This window comes from Bubalus bubalis, chromosome 6 (assembly GCF_019923935.1).
Source record: "Bubalus bubalis isolate 160015118507 breed Murrah chromosome 6, NDDB_SH_1, whole genome shotgun sequence".
NCBI lineage: Eukaryota > Metazoa > Chordata > Mammalia > Artiodactyla > Bovidae > Bubalus > Bubalus bubalis.
Window position 1 is genome coordinate 27,468,115 of NC_059162.1, and position 15,080 is coordinate 27,483,194.

The 15,080-nt window shown below is 41.0% G+C and overlaps 1 protein-coding gene across 4 annotated transcripts in view; it reads right to left on the bottom strand.

The window, feature by feature from the left end:
- Nucleotides 1–299: 299 nt before the first annotated feature.
- SLC22A15 (solute carrier family 22 member 15) overlaps nucleotides 300–15,080 on the bottom strand; it is a 102,561-nt gene continuing 87,780 nt past the window's right edge. For 2 of the 4 annotated variants that reach the window (XM_006058678.4, XM_044944509.2), the window contains 4 exons: nucleotides 8,528–8,648; nucleotides 6,954–7,026; nucleotides 4,149–4,337; nucleotides 300–3,607 (listed from right to left, as the gene is read on the bottom strand). In XM_006058678.4, coding sequence (XP_006058740.3) covers nucleotides 3,518–3,607; nucleotides 4,149–4,337; nucleotides 6,954–7,026; nucleotides 8,528–8,648 — 473 coding nt within the window. In that variant the 3' untranslated portion in view covers nucleotides 300–3,517. Of the gene's footprint in view, nucleotides 3,608–4,148; nucleotides 4,338–6,949; nucleotides 7,027–8,527; nucleotides 8,649–15,080 lie in introns of all 4 variants that reach the window. The other 2 variants (XR_006551716.2, XR_006551717.2) reach the window with 2 other exon arrangements.

Here is a 15,080-nt window from a genome sequence, read left to right on the forward strand (position 1 = left end):
CCCCTTATCTTGAGAAGGAAGTTTCCTTTTATTCCTTGTCTGCTAGTAGCTTTTATTTTAAATAGGTGTTGAATTTTGTCAAATAATCTTCATGTATCTATTGAGATGGGCTTCCTTGGTGGCTCAGATGGTAAAGAATCTGCCTGCAATGTGGGAGACCTCGGTTCAATCCCTGGGATGGGAAGATTCCCTGGAGGAGGGCATGGCAACCCACTCCAGAATTCTTACCTGGACAATCCCCATGGACAGAGGAGTCTAGTGGGCTACAGTCCATGGAGTCGCAAAGAGTCAGACACAACTGAGCAACTAAGAACATCTATTGAGATAACCATAAGGTCTAATATATTACACAGATAAATTTTCTAACCATGCCCTATCTTTGCATTTTTCTCCTAGATATATTTTTACAGTTATCTTCTGTTTCCACCAACTCCTTAAACTTGCTATAGCCCCTGTCCCACAAACCACCCATAGTTTCTAGCATATTCTATATTTGTTCCATTTGTCAAAGATGCTACTGTATACACCCTGACATATTCTGTAAGAACAAAAGAAAAAGCCTATGTTTTACAATTCTCTATCAAATTCACAAGAAGCCAAAAACACTGCATTTTATTTACTGAAAAAAATCCTTTATAGATGTCCAATTTAAGAACTAATTATCTAATAAAAAATATAGATGTCCAATTTAAGAACTAATGAGCTAATAAAAAATTGTAATGGAGGAGTCAATTCTATTAGAAAGCTGCATTTTAATTCTGGTTTAGTAGAGAGAATTATTGCAATGTTTTTGTTAAGAATATAAATCTATTAGAAGTATCTTTATCAATTTGACCTCTATAAAAATACTTGTCCGGATCAAATTTACTTGGGCAGTGTCCCAGGAACATTTATTTGCTTCTTACTTATTGTATTTGTGTTTTTTTCTTTATTTTTAGATACTAAAGAATGTCTGTTATCACTTGAAAACAGCCAAATGACAGATACTGCATTTTCAATGGGCAGTGGTTTTTAACCCACTGATCAGAAAACTATAGCACAGTTTCTTTCAAGACATCTGTGTGGTGCTTAAGTTCTGGACAAGCTGTTGATAAGACCTTAGACGCTGGAAGCCCTGGGATTTCTCATGTGTCTTACATTTTTCTTGTTGTTTTTCTGGAGAAAAGAAATTTAATTTTGAATACAATACAGACATTTAAAAGGAAACCTTTTACAAATCATCTGAACAAACAACGTATGTTATCTATAAATTAAGAGTTTTCCAATAATTTAATCAACACAAATGTACTCATGTGCACAATCTCCACAATCACTATTTTTCAACAGTTAACACCAAAAGGAAAAAAAAAATCTGTTTTTATAAAAGGCAAATTATTAAACGTTGCCAAAAGACCATCAAGAAAGAAGCACTAAAGAAATCTAGTGACACACACCTGACACGAGCAGCTGGTAGTCCAGCCTTAGCAACATGTGTTCAAACTGTGTTTCCTTCCCTCCCTTCTTCTATCTAGAGTTGGAAAAAGAGAATACTCAGGGACAGAACTAATGGAATCCTTATTTATCTAGTCAGAGGCAGAGGGAACCCCAGTGCCAACAAAAAAGATGGGTTACCAGTTGGTCTTCAAAGAGAACAAAGCCACAACACTGGCTGACTCTGGGTGTTGAGTCTACATTTTTTTACCTTCTCGATTCCGCACTTTTTGATAATGGGGTCACTACTCTTATAATGCAAAGAGGCTGACAACCAGCCAAGAACGACCAAACGTTAGCTTGTTGTTTTCCATTTAACATCACAACAAAGAGCTTCTAAGTGTCCTTGTAAGTTCTTCCTTTCTTCTTCTCTTGATGGTGGGCAGGGTCTCCATCTCCCAGAGAAAGATGCCAAGATTCCACAGTCTGGGGGTTTGGGGCAGATTTGCCTGTGATGGACAAAAGCGATACTGGCAGGAGTTCTACAACTTCCTTGATGGCTAGAAACAGCAATACATAGTGTGTTCTGGGCACAGTGGAGAGAAATAAACAGTAGTAGAGATGCTTCCTATTTATAAAAAGCCCAATACATAAGGGCATGAAGGATATAAAACACTGTAACAAATGCAAAGGTACAGGCTAGTATAGTATAAACCAAGAAGTAAGTGGAAGAAGACAGGAGAGGGTTGGAGCCGATTCGAGGTGAGTCCTCCAAGATTTCCAGACACAGACACAGTGATGACTTCTATTTCTAATGAAATTTCTTTTTCTCCAAGAGATTAGCAGAAATGGAAATTCTGAAAACACGGAAACGGTCCCAGTTGGGAAACTGACCTAAAGCAATGCTGTCCAAGCTTGTTGACTCCAAGATAACACTTCTTTTTGAGATAACACTGGAGTTCACAGGAAACACTTCCGGCACATGATTTGAGGAAGCAGAGTACGACTGATTTTATTTGAAAGCTGGTGGTATTTAACAAAAACCAACATTTCCTAGGAAACTCCTGTGCCTTCCATTCTAGCTAAACTAAACAGGCTGGGACTGACCTAGGACTAAGTGAGTTCCAGTCCTTAAAGGTTGCCCAAGTTCCTCCTTGCACAACACTGAAGACAAAGCAAACAGAAAATTGGGAAAGGTAATTTTCTTTTCTTCCTTATTGAAAATGGCATCTGTTTTCTCCCCTTCAAACATCCAAGGGCTCAACAAAAGGGCTCAACATGTCACTTTTTAACTGCCCTTCCCCTCTATAAAACGTCATCATTTACTGGGCATGTTTGGAAGTTTTGCTGGTCTAGAATCTGAGATGGAAATTTGAGTATCAGAGGGAGCTGCTGGGGGTGGGGGGCGGGGGTGCAGCCACACCTTGGACTCTGAACATTACTTTGGTGCAGCTGGATTTTTCTAGTGGGTCATCTGTCGGACTAACAGGAGGAGCTGGAACCAGTCACTGAACCAGGGGCCAAGCTGTGGGCCCAGATTTCATCTCTTGGGGTAAAGCTGGAGGGCCTCAGGTCACACAAACGATCTCTCAATGCTTTTCTTCTGGCACAAAAATGAATGGAATGCTAACATCAACTTGCCTCCAAAGATTCTTGGTGAGGAGCAATCGAGACAGGCAGATGTCAAATCTGGTACACAGATTCCATCTTAATGGTGAGAAGAAATTTTACATATTTGCCTTTAGGTCACAATGAAGTTGAACGGCAACATAATCAAACTTCTAGAAACAACTGAGCTTACCACTCTGGCATGCAGAATTGAGCAATCTGGCCAAAGGTCATGATTCTGCACTATATCTCAACTGTAGGCAAGTTAATAGCTTTTCACTCAAAGCAGTGATGTCCTGTTCATGGAAATCTCTTCTCCAACTTCCTTGGGTGCCTATAAAACATCAGGCCACTCTGAGTACCTTCTGTTTGTTCAAGCCTTTCTTTCCATAGCTCTCTGCAATTTCCCAGGAGCACCTGCGCTTGACAGAGGCATGGAAGATGACCCTCTGCTTCTGAGGAGGAACCTGGGGCTCCTCACTTGATCATCTGAGTCTCCTCACTTGATCATCTGAGTCTCCTCATCCGCATCGTAAAACTCTTCCTCTTCGTCACTCTCGCTCCCTAAAGGGCTCTCCTTGTCCACAGACTAAAGCAGGAGAGAAGAAACGGGCAGGGAAATGGTGTCATGACATCTCTAAAATTAAATTACTGTCTAGCATTCAACTGACAAAGGTACTCTGATGATATTTATTCCCCTAAGAATTAGTCCCTAAAGTGTTCTAAGAAAGCTAAGGAATCATCTTTATTTCCCTGAAAATTAGCTGCAATTAGATCCCACCTTTGTTTTCCAGAATTTTTGCTCAGTTCTATTACTCTAACCAGGTGGCTTTCCAGGTGGCCCAGTGGTAAAGAATTTGCCTGCCAATGTAGGAGATGCAGGTTGGATTCCTGGGTTGGGAAAATCCCCTGGAGAAGGAAAAGGCAACCCACTCCAGTATTGTTGCCTGAGAAATTCCAGTATTCCTGCCTGAGAAACAGAGGAGCCTGGCAGGCTACAGCCTGTGGGGCTGCAAAGCCCATGGGACTGAGCACACACACATTACTCTAACCAGACATTCTTTCTTTTCATTACCCCCAAAACTGTCATCATGGAGTAAAGCAGAATGATAAGAACAATTGTGTCATACCTGAGGGGGATCCAAGGTCTGTAAGGATAATGCTTCCTCCCCTAGCCTCCGATATGAGTATACTTGAAGGTCAGAAAATGTCTCCAGCAATGGGCTGTTAAGGGTTTCTGGCAATAATAAACTCAGGAGGCCTGAGGTCAGCCCTGTGGCTCCGAAGACAATGAAGGGTAAAGACCACTGCACATACTTCTGTGGGGACAGGGAGCGGAATGAAAACAAACAAAAGCTCAGCGTTAGTTTCCTGGCAGATGACATCAGCACTCATGACTAAGGACCTGCCACGCTTACTGTCCAGGTCCTGCTTTCCCACTAGAATACACCACGCAGCCTTCCTTCTCTTCCCATAGAGAATTACCGGGGGAAACCAGAGCCAGTCCTCAGGCACAGCGATGCAACTGAGTAGATAAAAAGGACTGCTGGCTGTGGAGCAGAAGCAGCGGACTGTTTTATGCTCGGGTGGGGGCTGTGGGGTGGGGGCAGCGTAGACACATGGCCAGGGTGAGCCAGACACTCAGCTCCCACTTGAGGCGAGTGGCCTGTGACACGGTGACCTCCACATGCAGGCAACACTGCAAATGAAGTTCTGAAGTTCCCAACCCTGGAACTGGCCAAACAGTCTCATACACGAGTGCTGATTCCCTAAGCACCAGAACTGAGAGGCTTGGGGGTTAAAGGTGTAAACACCCTTAAATATTCAGGACTGATTTCCTTTAGGATGGACTGGTTGGATCTCCTTGCTGTTCAATGGACATGAGTTTGAGTAAACTCCGGGAGTTGGTGATGGACAGGGAAGCCCGGCGTGCTGCATGGAGTCGCATGGAGTCGCAAAGAGTCGGACACGACTGAGCATCTGAACTGAACACCCTGAAAAGGAAGAGAAAAGCCTAGAGAAACCTACACGTGTGGTTTTGATATGCTAGCAGGCTGATCCAAAAGACATTCTCAGGAAAATTTAAATACAAACATATCATTTCAAAGATAACATTATGGTCCTTGCAGGACTGGGCTCCAGGAGATTCCTGAACTGATTATCATTCCTAAATTCCTGCATGGGAACCACCTAGTTTTGTCCTCTCTGGTTTGGGCTTCTAAATTCTGTGGCTAGTTAGAATGTCTGCTTTGGTCATCTTTTCCTGATTTTTCAAAGGTGATGACATGAAGGGGGAGGAGAGGGAGGCATGGGGAGGAGGGGAGGGGGACTCCGGCCCTCTGCATGCACACACGTGACCACACTGCAGGTGTGTGATTGAACCAAGGGCAACACTCGCCTCTTCTCAACTTAGCCGGACTCAGGGGGAAACACCATGTTGGGTTTTATAACGTTCTAGGACAGCCATCCAAAACAGGGCATCTGTAATGATAAACACCTAATGTTGGACACATTTTGCAGACTGGAACTAGTAAGACCTGTAAGAAGGGTCTTATGATCTAAAATTGAGTGTGAAACATGGAGAGATGTTTCAGGGAAGAGTCAATTCTTACTGCATGTTGGATCTGCTTCTTTGACTTGCTTTTCATTGCTTTTGTCATTATAATCATACATAATGGCCTGCCTCAGGGAACCTTGGGCTTCTCAGGCGGCGCTAGTGGTAAGGAACCTGCCTGCCAATGCAGGAGACATAAGAGACACAGGTTCGATCCCTGAGTCGGGAAGATCCCCTGGAGAAGGGGATGGCTACTCACTCCAGTGTTCTTGCCTGGAGAAATCCAAGGACAGAGAAGCCTGGTGGGCTATGGTCCATAGGGTGGCAAAGAGTCAGACACGACTGAAGCAACTTAGCACGCACGCAGCACACAAAGAACCATGCTTGAGGGTTAAAGTGCCATCGTTCAACTCACAGAAAGGTAATCTGACCCTGGCCACTTGTGAACTGCTGCAAGAAAGAAGAGATTAACACATCCCCTCTCCAGGCTGGCCATTCTGGGAGATATTTGCAAGATTAATGGCCTTTTTATTTTATTTCTTCATCTCCTCTGACTCTGTGTTCTATGAAAGAACCTAGCATTCAGACTCTGACAAGATGGTTCTGTTGAGACATAGTGGTTAACTGGCCTGTCACTCAGCAAGCAGAGAGAGCTTGGACTCAGTAACAGAGATACTCAGAAAAAGGAAGTATATCTTGCTTCCTCAAGAAAAGAAAAGGCTACAATGGCACTTCAGAAATACCCTATAGTAGGGCATGGTGAGTCGTAGCCTGAGTGATGAGTGGTTGTCTATAGAACAGGCTCACAGCCTCACATCAAACCTAGTCACGTTTCAACAAGTCTTGGCTGGGAAAGTCCTAGAGAAGACCAACAGTGACATGCCCGGGGGGCTCCATGGGATCTTTCGCAGAACATGGACACTTGAAGATGGGATGGAATTTACACTATTCATATCTCCCTTTCACACATTCCTCTTGTAACTTTCTTTTCCAAGTGGTGTGCTTTGTTCTCCTCATTATTAATACAGGGTACCAATGCCTAGCACATAAGGTTATGGTGAAGACTGCATGAGATGATGTATAGAAGAGGCTTAGCACAGAGCCCAGCACACAACAGAAACTTCAGAAATGCTCACTAATCTGCTAACTTACAAATAGGGACAGGAAGGTTCAGGGTGGCATTAGCTGACTGCAATGAACACAGGCAATCCCTGGGAGGGGTCCATCTGCACTGACAGATCCTTAATCTAAAAGGCACAAGGTTCACATTTGCATCGGCTGATCTTCAGTAGCAGCTGCTTGCTGCCTCTTTCTACTCAAGAGCACAAACATTTACAAAGCAGAGAATCGAGAAAAACAAAACTAGGAGGTACAAACCAACCAGTGAGGGGATGAAGGGAGCAATGATCCCACCAACTCGGGAGAACATGGAGCAAGTTCCAAGCCCAACATTCCTGTAAGGTATAAGAAAAAAAAAAAAAAAAAAAAACCAGTAAGTTCTAGGGGGACAATTTTAAGGCTCTAAGGGATAGTGGGCTCAGAATAACAAATCCCAAAGTGGAAGTACAGGATACTATAAGCAATACTGCCCATTAGAATTTTCTATGATGCTGAAAATGTTCTGTAAGTTCCCTGTCCAATATGGAAGCCCCCAGACACATGCAGCTACTCAATGCTCAATGTGAGAATGAGGAACTGAACTTTTAATTGATTTAAACTTACATAGCCACATGCAAGGTTGGACAGTGCAGCTACAGAGGCTGGTGAAAAAATGAGCATGTGAATATTTCTTGTTAAATGTTCTCATGTTTTAGGTCTCCTATTAGTTCAAATAGTCAAAGAAAAGCCAAGGCTTTATGGCCTGAAAAGTCTTTTAAAGTCAACTAATTAGCTACAGAAGGATCAGGCATATATATAGGAACTGGCTGAACATATTTTCTCAGGAAACCAAGAACATTACCTTTTTGGGAGTGTGGGTATTAAGGAGGGGAGAGGAAATGAAAATGATAATGATTATAAGTAGTGTGATCATACAGCACCCTGTTATTCCAGCTGAATTGTTAACAAGTCCACTTTCACTCTGAAAAGTGTCCCAGTTTGGAACCAAATGGCCATCCTAGTTTTATAGGGAATAGCTAGAGAAAGCAGTTTCTGGGAATAACCAGGGAATGACAAGCCAATTGCAGGAGATCTGATCTCTTCCTGGGAAAAAGGTAGACAGAACCATTAGTCTTCTTGCATGGATGAGAGAAACAGAAGGATCCACTTGGAATGATCCTCAAAAAAGATTGGGAAAATGCTAAATAGGGAACCAAGACCCAGCACACAGAGCCAGTTCTGCAAAGACTAAGCTGCATCTCTGCCCTTCAAATTAGGTTTGGTTTCTTGTTTTCAAACTTATTTTATGAGGGGAAACTTGGAAAGAAATATGTTGAGGCTTTTCTTGGTTTGTTTTTGAATATGTTATTTTTGATATAAGCATGTCCTTCTCATTAAAAACTACTTTTAACATGTAAATATAATATTCACTTATAACTATAAAGGATTATCTCTTTTGAAATATGTATATTTTGTGCTAAAATACAGATTCTATGATAACAGGGACCTTGTTCTCTGGTCCACTGTGTGCCTGACACAGGAGGGAGGGGTGTCTGAGTCACTCAAGTGACTGAAATAAAAACAACATACGAGCGCTATTCGGGTGATGGGATACACTTAGTGCAGAGTAATTCTCTCACAAGACGGACAGGGAATTCAGCCAAAGATAAAGCAACATTTTCCTCAGCTAGTAGGGCAAGACTGAGCCTCCACAGGCCCTGGGTTCATGACTGCTTACTGCCTTGCTCCTGGCCCCCACCGGCTGTGCCCTAGAAGTGAGGACCACGCCTCTGTCAATGCAAAAATCTACAACAAAATGCAGGAAATGTGAAGACGGAGGCTGAGGGCAAGGCGTACCTGATGACTGTGGGGTATAGCTCCGAGGTGTAGATGTACACAATGTTGAAGGCAGCGCTGATGGCCAGCTTTCCCAGCAGGGACAAGGAATGGCTGTTCACCACTGCAAACACACCTGTGTCTGAGGAAGACAAGTGCCATACCTGTGAGGTCTTCGGTGGAGAAAAATCCCTCTGAATGACACACTTAATTCTGAAGGCGTAAGAGACATTCATGGTGATCTCAAGTAGCAAAGCGGTCGTATAACTAGACACACGTGCAAAGGGTTTAGTCATCACAAACGGCACAAAAAAATATTTCTCAGCATTTTGACCAGCCCCAGGAAATCTTTCACAGTGGCTATCATGACGGGTGATTAAACCTACCCAACTTAAATGTCCATTGACAGATGAATGGATAAAGAAGATATATATATGTGTGTGTTTACATATACAATGTAATATTACTTTGTCATAAAAAATGCCATTTGCAGCCATAAGGGTGGACCTAGAGACGATCATACTAAATCAGACAAAGACGAATACCATATGATGTCACTTATATGTGGAATCTAAAATATGACACAAATGAACATACCTACAAAACAAAACCAGACTCACATATAGAGAACAGACTTGTGGTTTCCGGGGATGGGGGTGGGGGAGGGAAAACCTGGGAGTTTGGGACTGTGTGTGTCCTCAGTCTCCCAGCCATGTTAGGGATTAGCGGATGCAGACAATTACACAGAGGATGGATAAACAACAAGGTCCTACTCTACAGCACAGGGAGCTGTATCCAATATCCTGTGATAAACCACAAGGGAAAAGAATGTGAAGAAGAATATATATGTATAACTGAGTCACTTTGCTATACAGCAGAAATGAACACAACATTGTAAATGAACTATATGTCAATTAGATTAAAAAAAAAAACAAAAAAACTGCACTCACTCCTGAACGACAGAGCTCCCTGAAAACGTCTGTACTGGAGTCAAGCAAGCGTCACAGAAGTCGAAAGTTCTACCTATATGGGTATTACCTGCCTCTCCTTTCTTCCCAACCTCATTCAACAACCATTGATGTAAAAGGCTCATTAGCATGAGAAGCCCTGATACATGAGAGGAGTAAATTCCCCCAAACTCCGATCTTCAGTTTGTATTCCTTGGCATTCCATTGCAAAGATAAGGAATAATCCCACTAAACTATTACCAGAAGATACACATTAATGTTCCTTAAAGAACAAGATTTTAAATATGGAACTACTTTTCATCCTTCCTCCTCCCCAACTCCTTACTTGGATTACTAATCAATAATGATATTTGAGTTTCCTAATGTAACCTTTTTTTTTAAACACACAATGCAAAAATACAGTTTATGCCAGTTCATTTCCCTATCTAAAAAGCTATCAATTGTCCAGTGGTTCTTTCTTTTTATTAATACTATCTTCTCTGGGATCTTACAATGTAATTATTCCTCAAAAATATTTAACCTCTTCCCTTCAGCAACCCACTAGCCTCCACCTTCAAAATAACACATTTCTCCTTCTACAAAATTACCAAAAATTCTCACCAGCTCTATTGCACTTTTCCTCACTTCACAATCAAACATCTCCAATGAGTGACTGACCTGAGTGACTGACCCTCCCTTTCCTCAAATGCATCTGCCTTATGACTCGCTACAATGTGGCTTCCATTACCATCCTCTCCTGAAACTCCTATTCTTGAAGGTCAACAGCAATGTCCTGATCACCAAAGTAATTGCTTCTCATTCTCCTTGACATTTCTGTGTAATAGAACATGTCTGTCCCTTCCTTGGGACTGCATACGTGGTTCATCAAAACCACTCTTCCCTTAAATAACTCAAAGGCAATATCCTCTCCTGCCCTTGACTTTCATGGCCCCTATTCCCCAGTCCACGCAACTGGCATGTTTCAGACACTCTCTTGTAGTTGCTTACTTTTCCAGTTTGCTGCCCCAAATATATTTTGACTTCTCTGAGGCTAAGGCTTTGTTTGTATCTGTTTCCCTCTTGGCACCTCCCACAGTCTGATGCACGGAGGTGCTCACTAAATATTTAATGAATGGATAAGTGTAAAGACTATGACAGGGATTAGTTTAAGTGAAGAGCATCTGTGTTCATGCTCTCTCAACATCTGAAGAGGGAGGCACATAATATACCCCATTCCAAAATACAAGTTTCACATTCCCAGCTTGACTATGAAATAAATCTTCATCTGCTTTAAAGATGGCCTTCTAAAGATGATGTTCTGAATGCAGTGGCCCAGCACTGCCAAACTCGACCATCTGGGGCCTGCTTCTCTTCTGCCAGGCTATTTGGAAGACTAGGTCAGTGATTTTAAGTACGGAATATATTATTTCAAGCAATGAGGTGCTTGCTTCTGGAAAAACAATCATGTTCAAGGTATAGGACTGGACTTTGATATATAAAAAATTCAAGTAAACCAATAATGAGGGCAAATTAAATTCATCAGTGATTTTTCAGGAAACCGGGGGAGTCAGGAAGTGTCTTGAGTGGCACTGAAGCAAACAGAAATGTGCACATTTGCTTGATTGCAAATGATCTTTGAGACTGTTTTCAACCCACACAGGATGGCATCTTTCAGAACAGGGCTGGAGACATTCTACAACATCTTTAAAACAGGTTAAGGGATTGTCATCCTGAAAATTAAATTCAAATAATATGTCACAGAAGGCAACATCTAAACACCCACAAGATCCCAAGCTGAAAGACATCTCCCTGGCAAGGTTCAGGACACTTTCAGCCACGGTTCATCTGGGGAGCCCGGCTCCAGCCACATACCCACAGAGTGCTCCCATCAGCCCGACACCTCATCTGCTGCTTGAAACTTCCCCTCTATGTTCTTGCCGATGGAGTCTGCAGTGGCCACTTGAACGTGGAGAAGCTCACTTTCCCCAAAGCAGCCCATGTCAATTTGAGACAGCTCTGATTACTACAAAATGATTTCTTAGCCTTTTCCCTGTGGAGCTGCTGGGCTGTTGGTCATGAGTCAATGATGAGGTAGGCTTTGCAGCCACTGGGCTGGTTCCCTGGATTTCTGACCTTGGTTCTTTATCCAAAAATGAAATAATATATTATTGGCTATTTATGAATGTTCAAAGTGACTGTTGAGAAAAAAGAGTGTTTTAAAAGGAAAAATTAAGCTCAATTATCTTTGTGAGGGAAAAAACAGAGAATTTTCAAAACACTTATATCCTTCAAAGTAATGAACTTAAAAGGCTTTAATTCCAATGATGTAGCTACTAAGGATGTCATTTTCAGAACTAGTTCTCTGAAGTTTTCTCAGAGTCCGTTGGGGTCACCAGAATACACATCTCAGTATATTCTAGTCACATTGCACTGACCCAAAGAGTAAAAGTTCAACTTTATCATCCACTTAATTCACTGGGTGATTACAGTAAATTTCTACTATTTGTGAATATGCTAAAAATCTATTTTGTGAATATGTTAAAAATCTATCAGAGAGCTCTAATGCTTCTGAAATTCATCCACGACCCTGCATGTATCAGAAGGTTGTAACGCCTTCCTTTGTTGTTGGTGAGTAATTCATTGTATGGATATAACATAATTTGTTTATCCATTCCTCAGCTGGGGCGCATTTGGGAACTATTATATACTATGAACATTTTTATCAAAGTCCTTTCGTGGATCTATGCTTCTGCTACCACTGGGTATATAGGAAGTCCTATACATTCACTCTTATGCCAATACCATACTTACTGTTTGTTTTTTCTTTTTCTTGTTTTTAGGCCACACTCTGTAGTTTGTGGGATCTTAGTTCCCCAACCAGGGGTTGAACCCTGGCTACTGAAGAGAAAGGGCTAAATCTTAACCACTGGACCACCAGGGAATCCCCCATGTTGTCTTGATTAACACAAATTTGTAATAAGTTTCAAAATCAGGTTGGATAAAATCCTCCAACTTAATTTTTCTTGATAAAATTTATTTTGGATATAATTTGAATTTCCATAGAAATTTTAGTATTAACTTGTCAATATGTATCAACAAAAAGAAGCCTGATAAATATTTTACTGGGATTGTGCTGAAGATAGATTGATGTGGGGAGAACTTGACATCTTACATAGTATTTCCTGATCCTGGAGTATGGTAAACTCTTCATTTATTTTATTATTACCATTACCACCAATTCATTTATTTAGTCTTCTTCAATTTCTCTCAATGTTTTATATTTTATAGTTTTATATAGGTTTTATACATATTTTAAAAATTCTATTCCTAGATATTTAATATTTTTATTTTTTTAAAATAGCATTGTTTTGTTTCAATTTTTTGTTTATTGCTGCTGCTGCTAAGTCGCATCAGTCATGTCCAACTCTGTGCGACCCCATGGATGGCAGCCCACCAGGCTCCCCTGTCCCTGGGATTCTCCAGGCAAGAGTACTGGAGTGGGTTGCCAGTGCCTTCTCCGTGTTTATTGCTAATATACAGAAATAAAACTGCACCAAAGACTGCTAAATTCATTTATTTATTCTAATAGATTTTTTTTTTTAGTATTTTCTATGGAGACAATCATGTAGTCTTACAATAAAGATGATTTTACTTCTTTGTTTTCAATTTGGATCCCCCTAATTTCTTTTTAATTGCCTCACTGTAGTCGCCAGCAATTTCCGTAATTTCAGTAAAATGCTCCAAAGAAGTGGCATCCTTGCCTTTTCCCCTGATCTTAGGGAACAATAATTTAGCTTTTCACCATTAAATGTGATGTTAGCTATAGGTTTTCTTTTATCAGGCTGAGGAGACTTCTAGTTGCTGTGAGTTTTTGTCCCCTTGCATTTGCACCATACTATTGTCTTTTTATTCATTTTTAAAAATCTTTAATTGGAGGATAATTGCTTTACAACGCTGTGGTGGTTTCTGTCTTATGTTAACATAAATCAGCCATAGTACACATATGTCCCTTCCCTCCTGAGCCTCTCTCCCATCCCCCATCCCACCCCACCCCACCCTTCTAGGTTGATCGTCACAGAGCACCATGTTGAGCTCCCTGCCTCATATGGCAAATTTCCACTCCAGTATTCTTGCCTGGAGAATTCCCAAGGACAGTGGAGCCTGGCAGGCTGCAATCCATGGGGTGGCAAAGAGTTGGACACGACTGAGCAACTGAGCACAGCACAGCATCTGTTTCACACATGGTAACGCATGCATTTCAGTGCCACTCTCTGTTTGTGCCTCCCTCTTTCCCCGCTGTGTCCACAAGTCTGTTCTCTGTTTGTGTCTCTATTGCTGCCCTCAAATAGGTTCATCAGCACCACTTTTTCTGGATTCCATATATAAGCATTAATATATGATGTTTTTTCTCTTTTTGACTTACTTTATTCTGTATCACAGAATCTAGGTACATCCACCTCACTAGAGCTGACTCAAATTTGTCCCGTCTTATGACTGGGTAATATTCCATTGTGTATATGTACCACAACTTCTTTATCCATTCATTTGTCGATGGACATCTAGGTTGCTTTCATGTCCTGGCTATTGTAAATAGTGCTGTAGTGAACACTGGGGTACATGTGTCTTTTAGAATTGTGGTTTTCTCAGGGTATATGTCCAGCAGTGGGATTGCTTGGTCATATGGTAATTTTATTCCTAGTTTTTTAAAGAAATCTCCATACTGTTCTCCATTGTGGGTATATCAATTAACATTCCCACAACTGGTCAAGAGGGTTTCCATTTGTCCACATCCTCTCCAGTATTTATTGTTTATAGATTTTTTTGATGATGGCCATTTTGACCAGTGTGAGGTGGCACCTCATTGTAGTTCTGATTTGCATTTCTCTAATAATAAGTGATGTTGAGCATTTTTTTCACATATTTATGAGCCATCTGTATGACTTCTTTGGAGAAATGTCTGTTAGGTCTTCTGCCCATTTTTTGATTGGGTTGTTTGTTTTTCTGATATTAAGCTGAATGAGCTATTTGTATCTTTTTGGAGATTAATCCTTTGTCAGTTGCTTCACTTGCAATTATTTTTTCCCATTCTGAGAGCTGTCTTTTCATCTTGTTTATGATTTCCTTTGTTGTACAAAAGCTTTTATGTTTAAGTAGGTCCCATTTGTTTATTTTTGTTTTTATTTCCATATTGTAAAGAATGGGTGTTGAAGTCTGACAAGTGCTTTTCCTATTTGTATTGAAAGGATCATACGGTTTGTTTTTCCTTTTGGTTTTTTAATATGGTGAATAACACTGATTAGCTTTTGAATGTTAAGCCAACATTGCACTTGTGGGATAAATCCTGCTTGATCATAATGCATTACCCTTTTTATTTATTGCTGAATTGAATTTGCTAATATTTAGGTAATGATTCTTGTATCTACATTATTGAGAGATACTGACCTGTCGTTTTCTTATGTCTTTGTTTGGTTTTAGTATTAGGGTAATTGCTGGCCTCACACACTGGGTTGAAAGAGTATTCTTTTTCTTATTTTCTGAAAGAATGTGTAGAATTATATTATCTCTTCCTTATGTGTTTCATAATTTACCAGTGTTTCTAATTATGTGCTTCATAATTCCAGCCATCT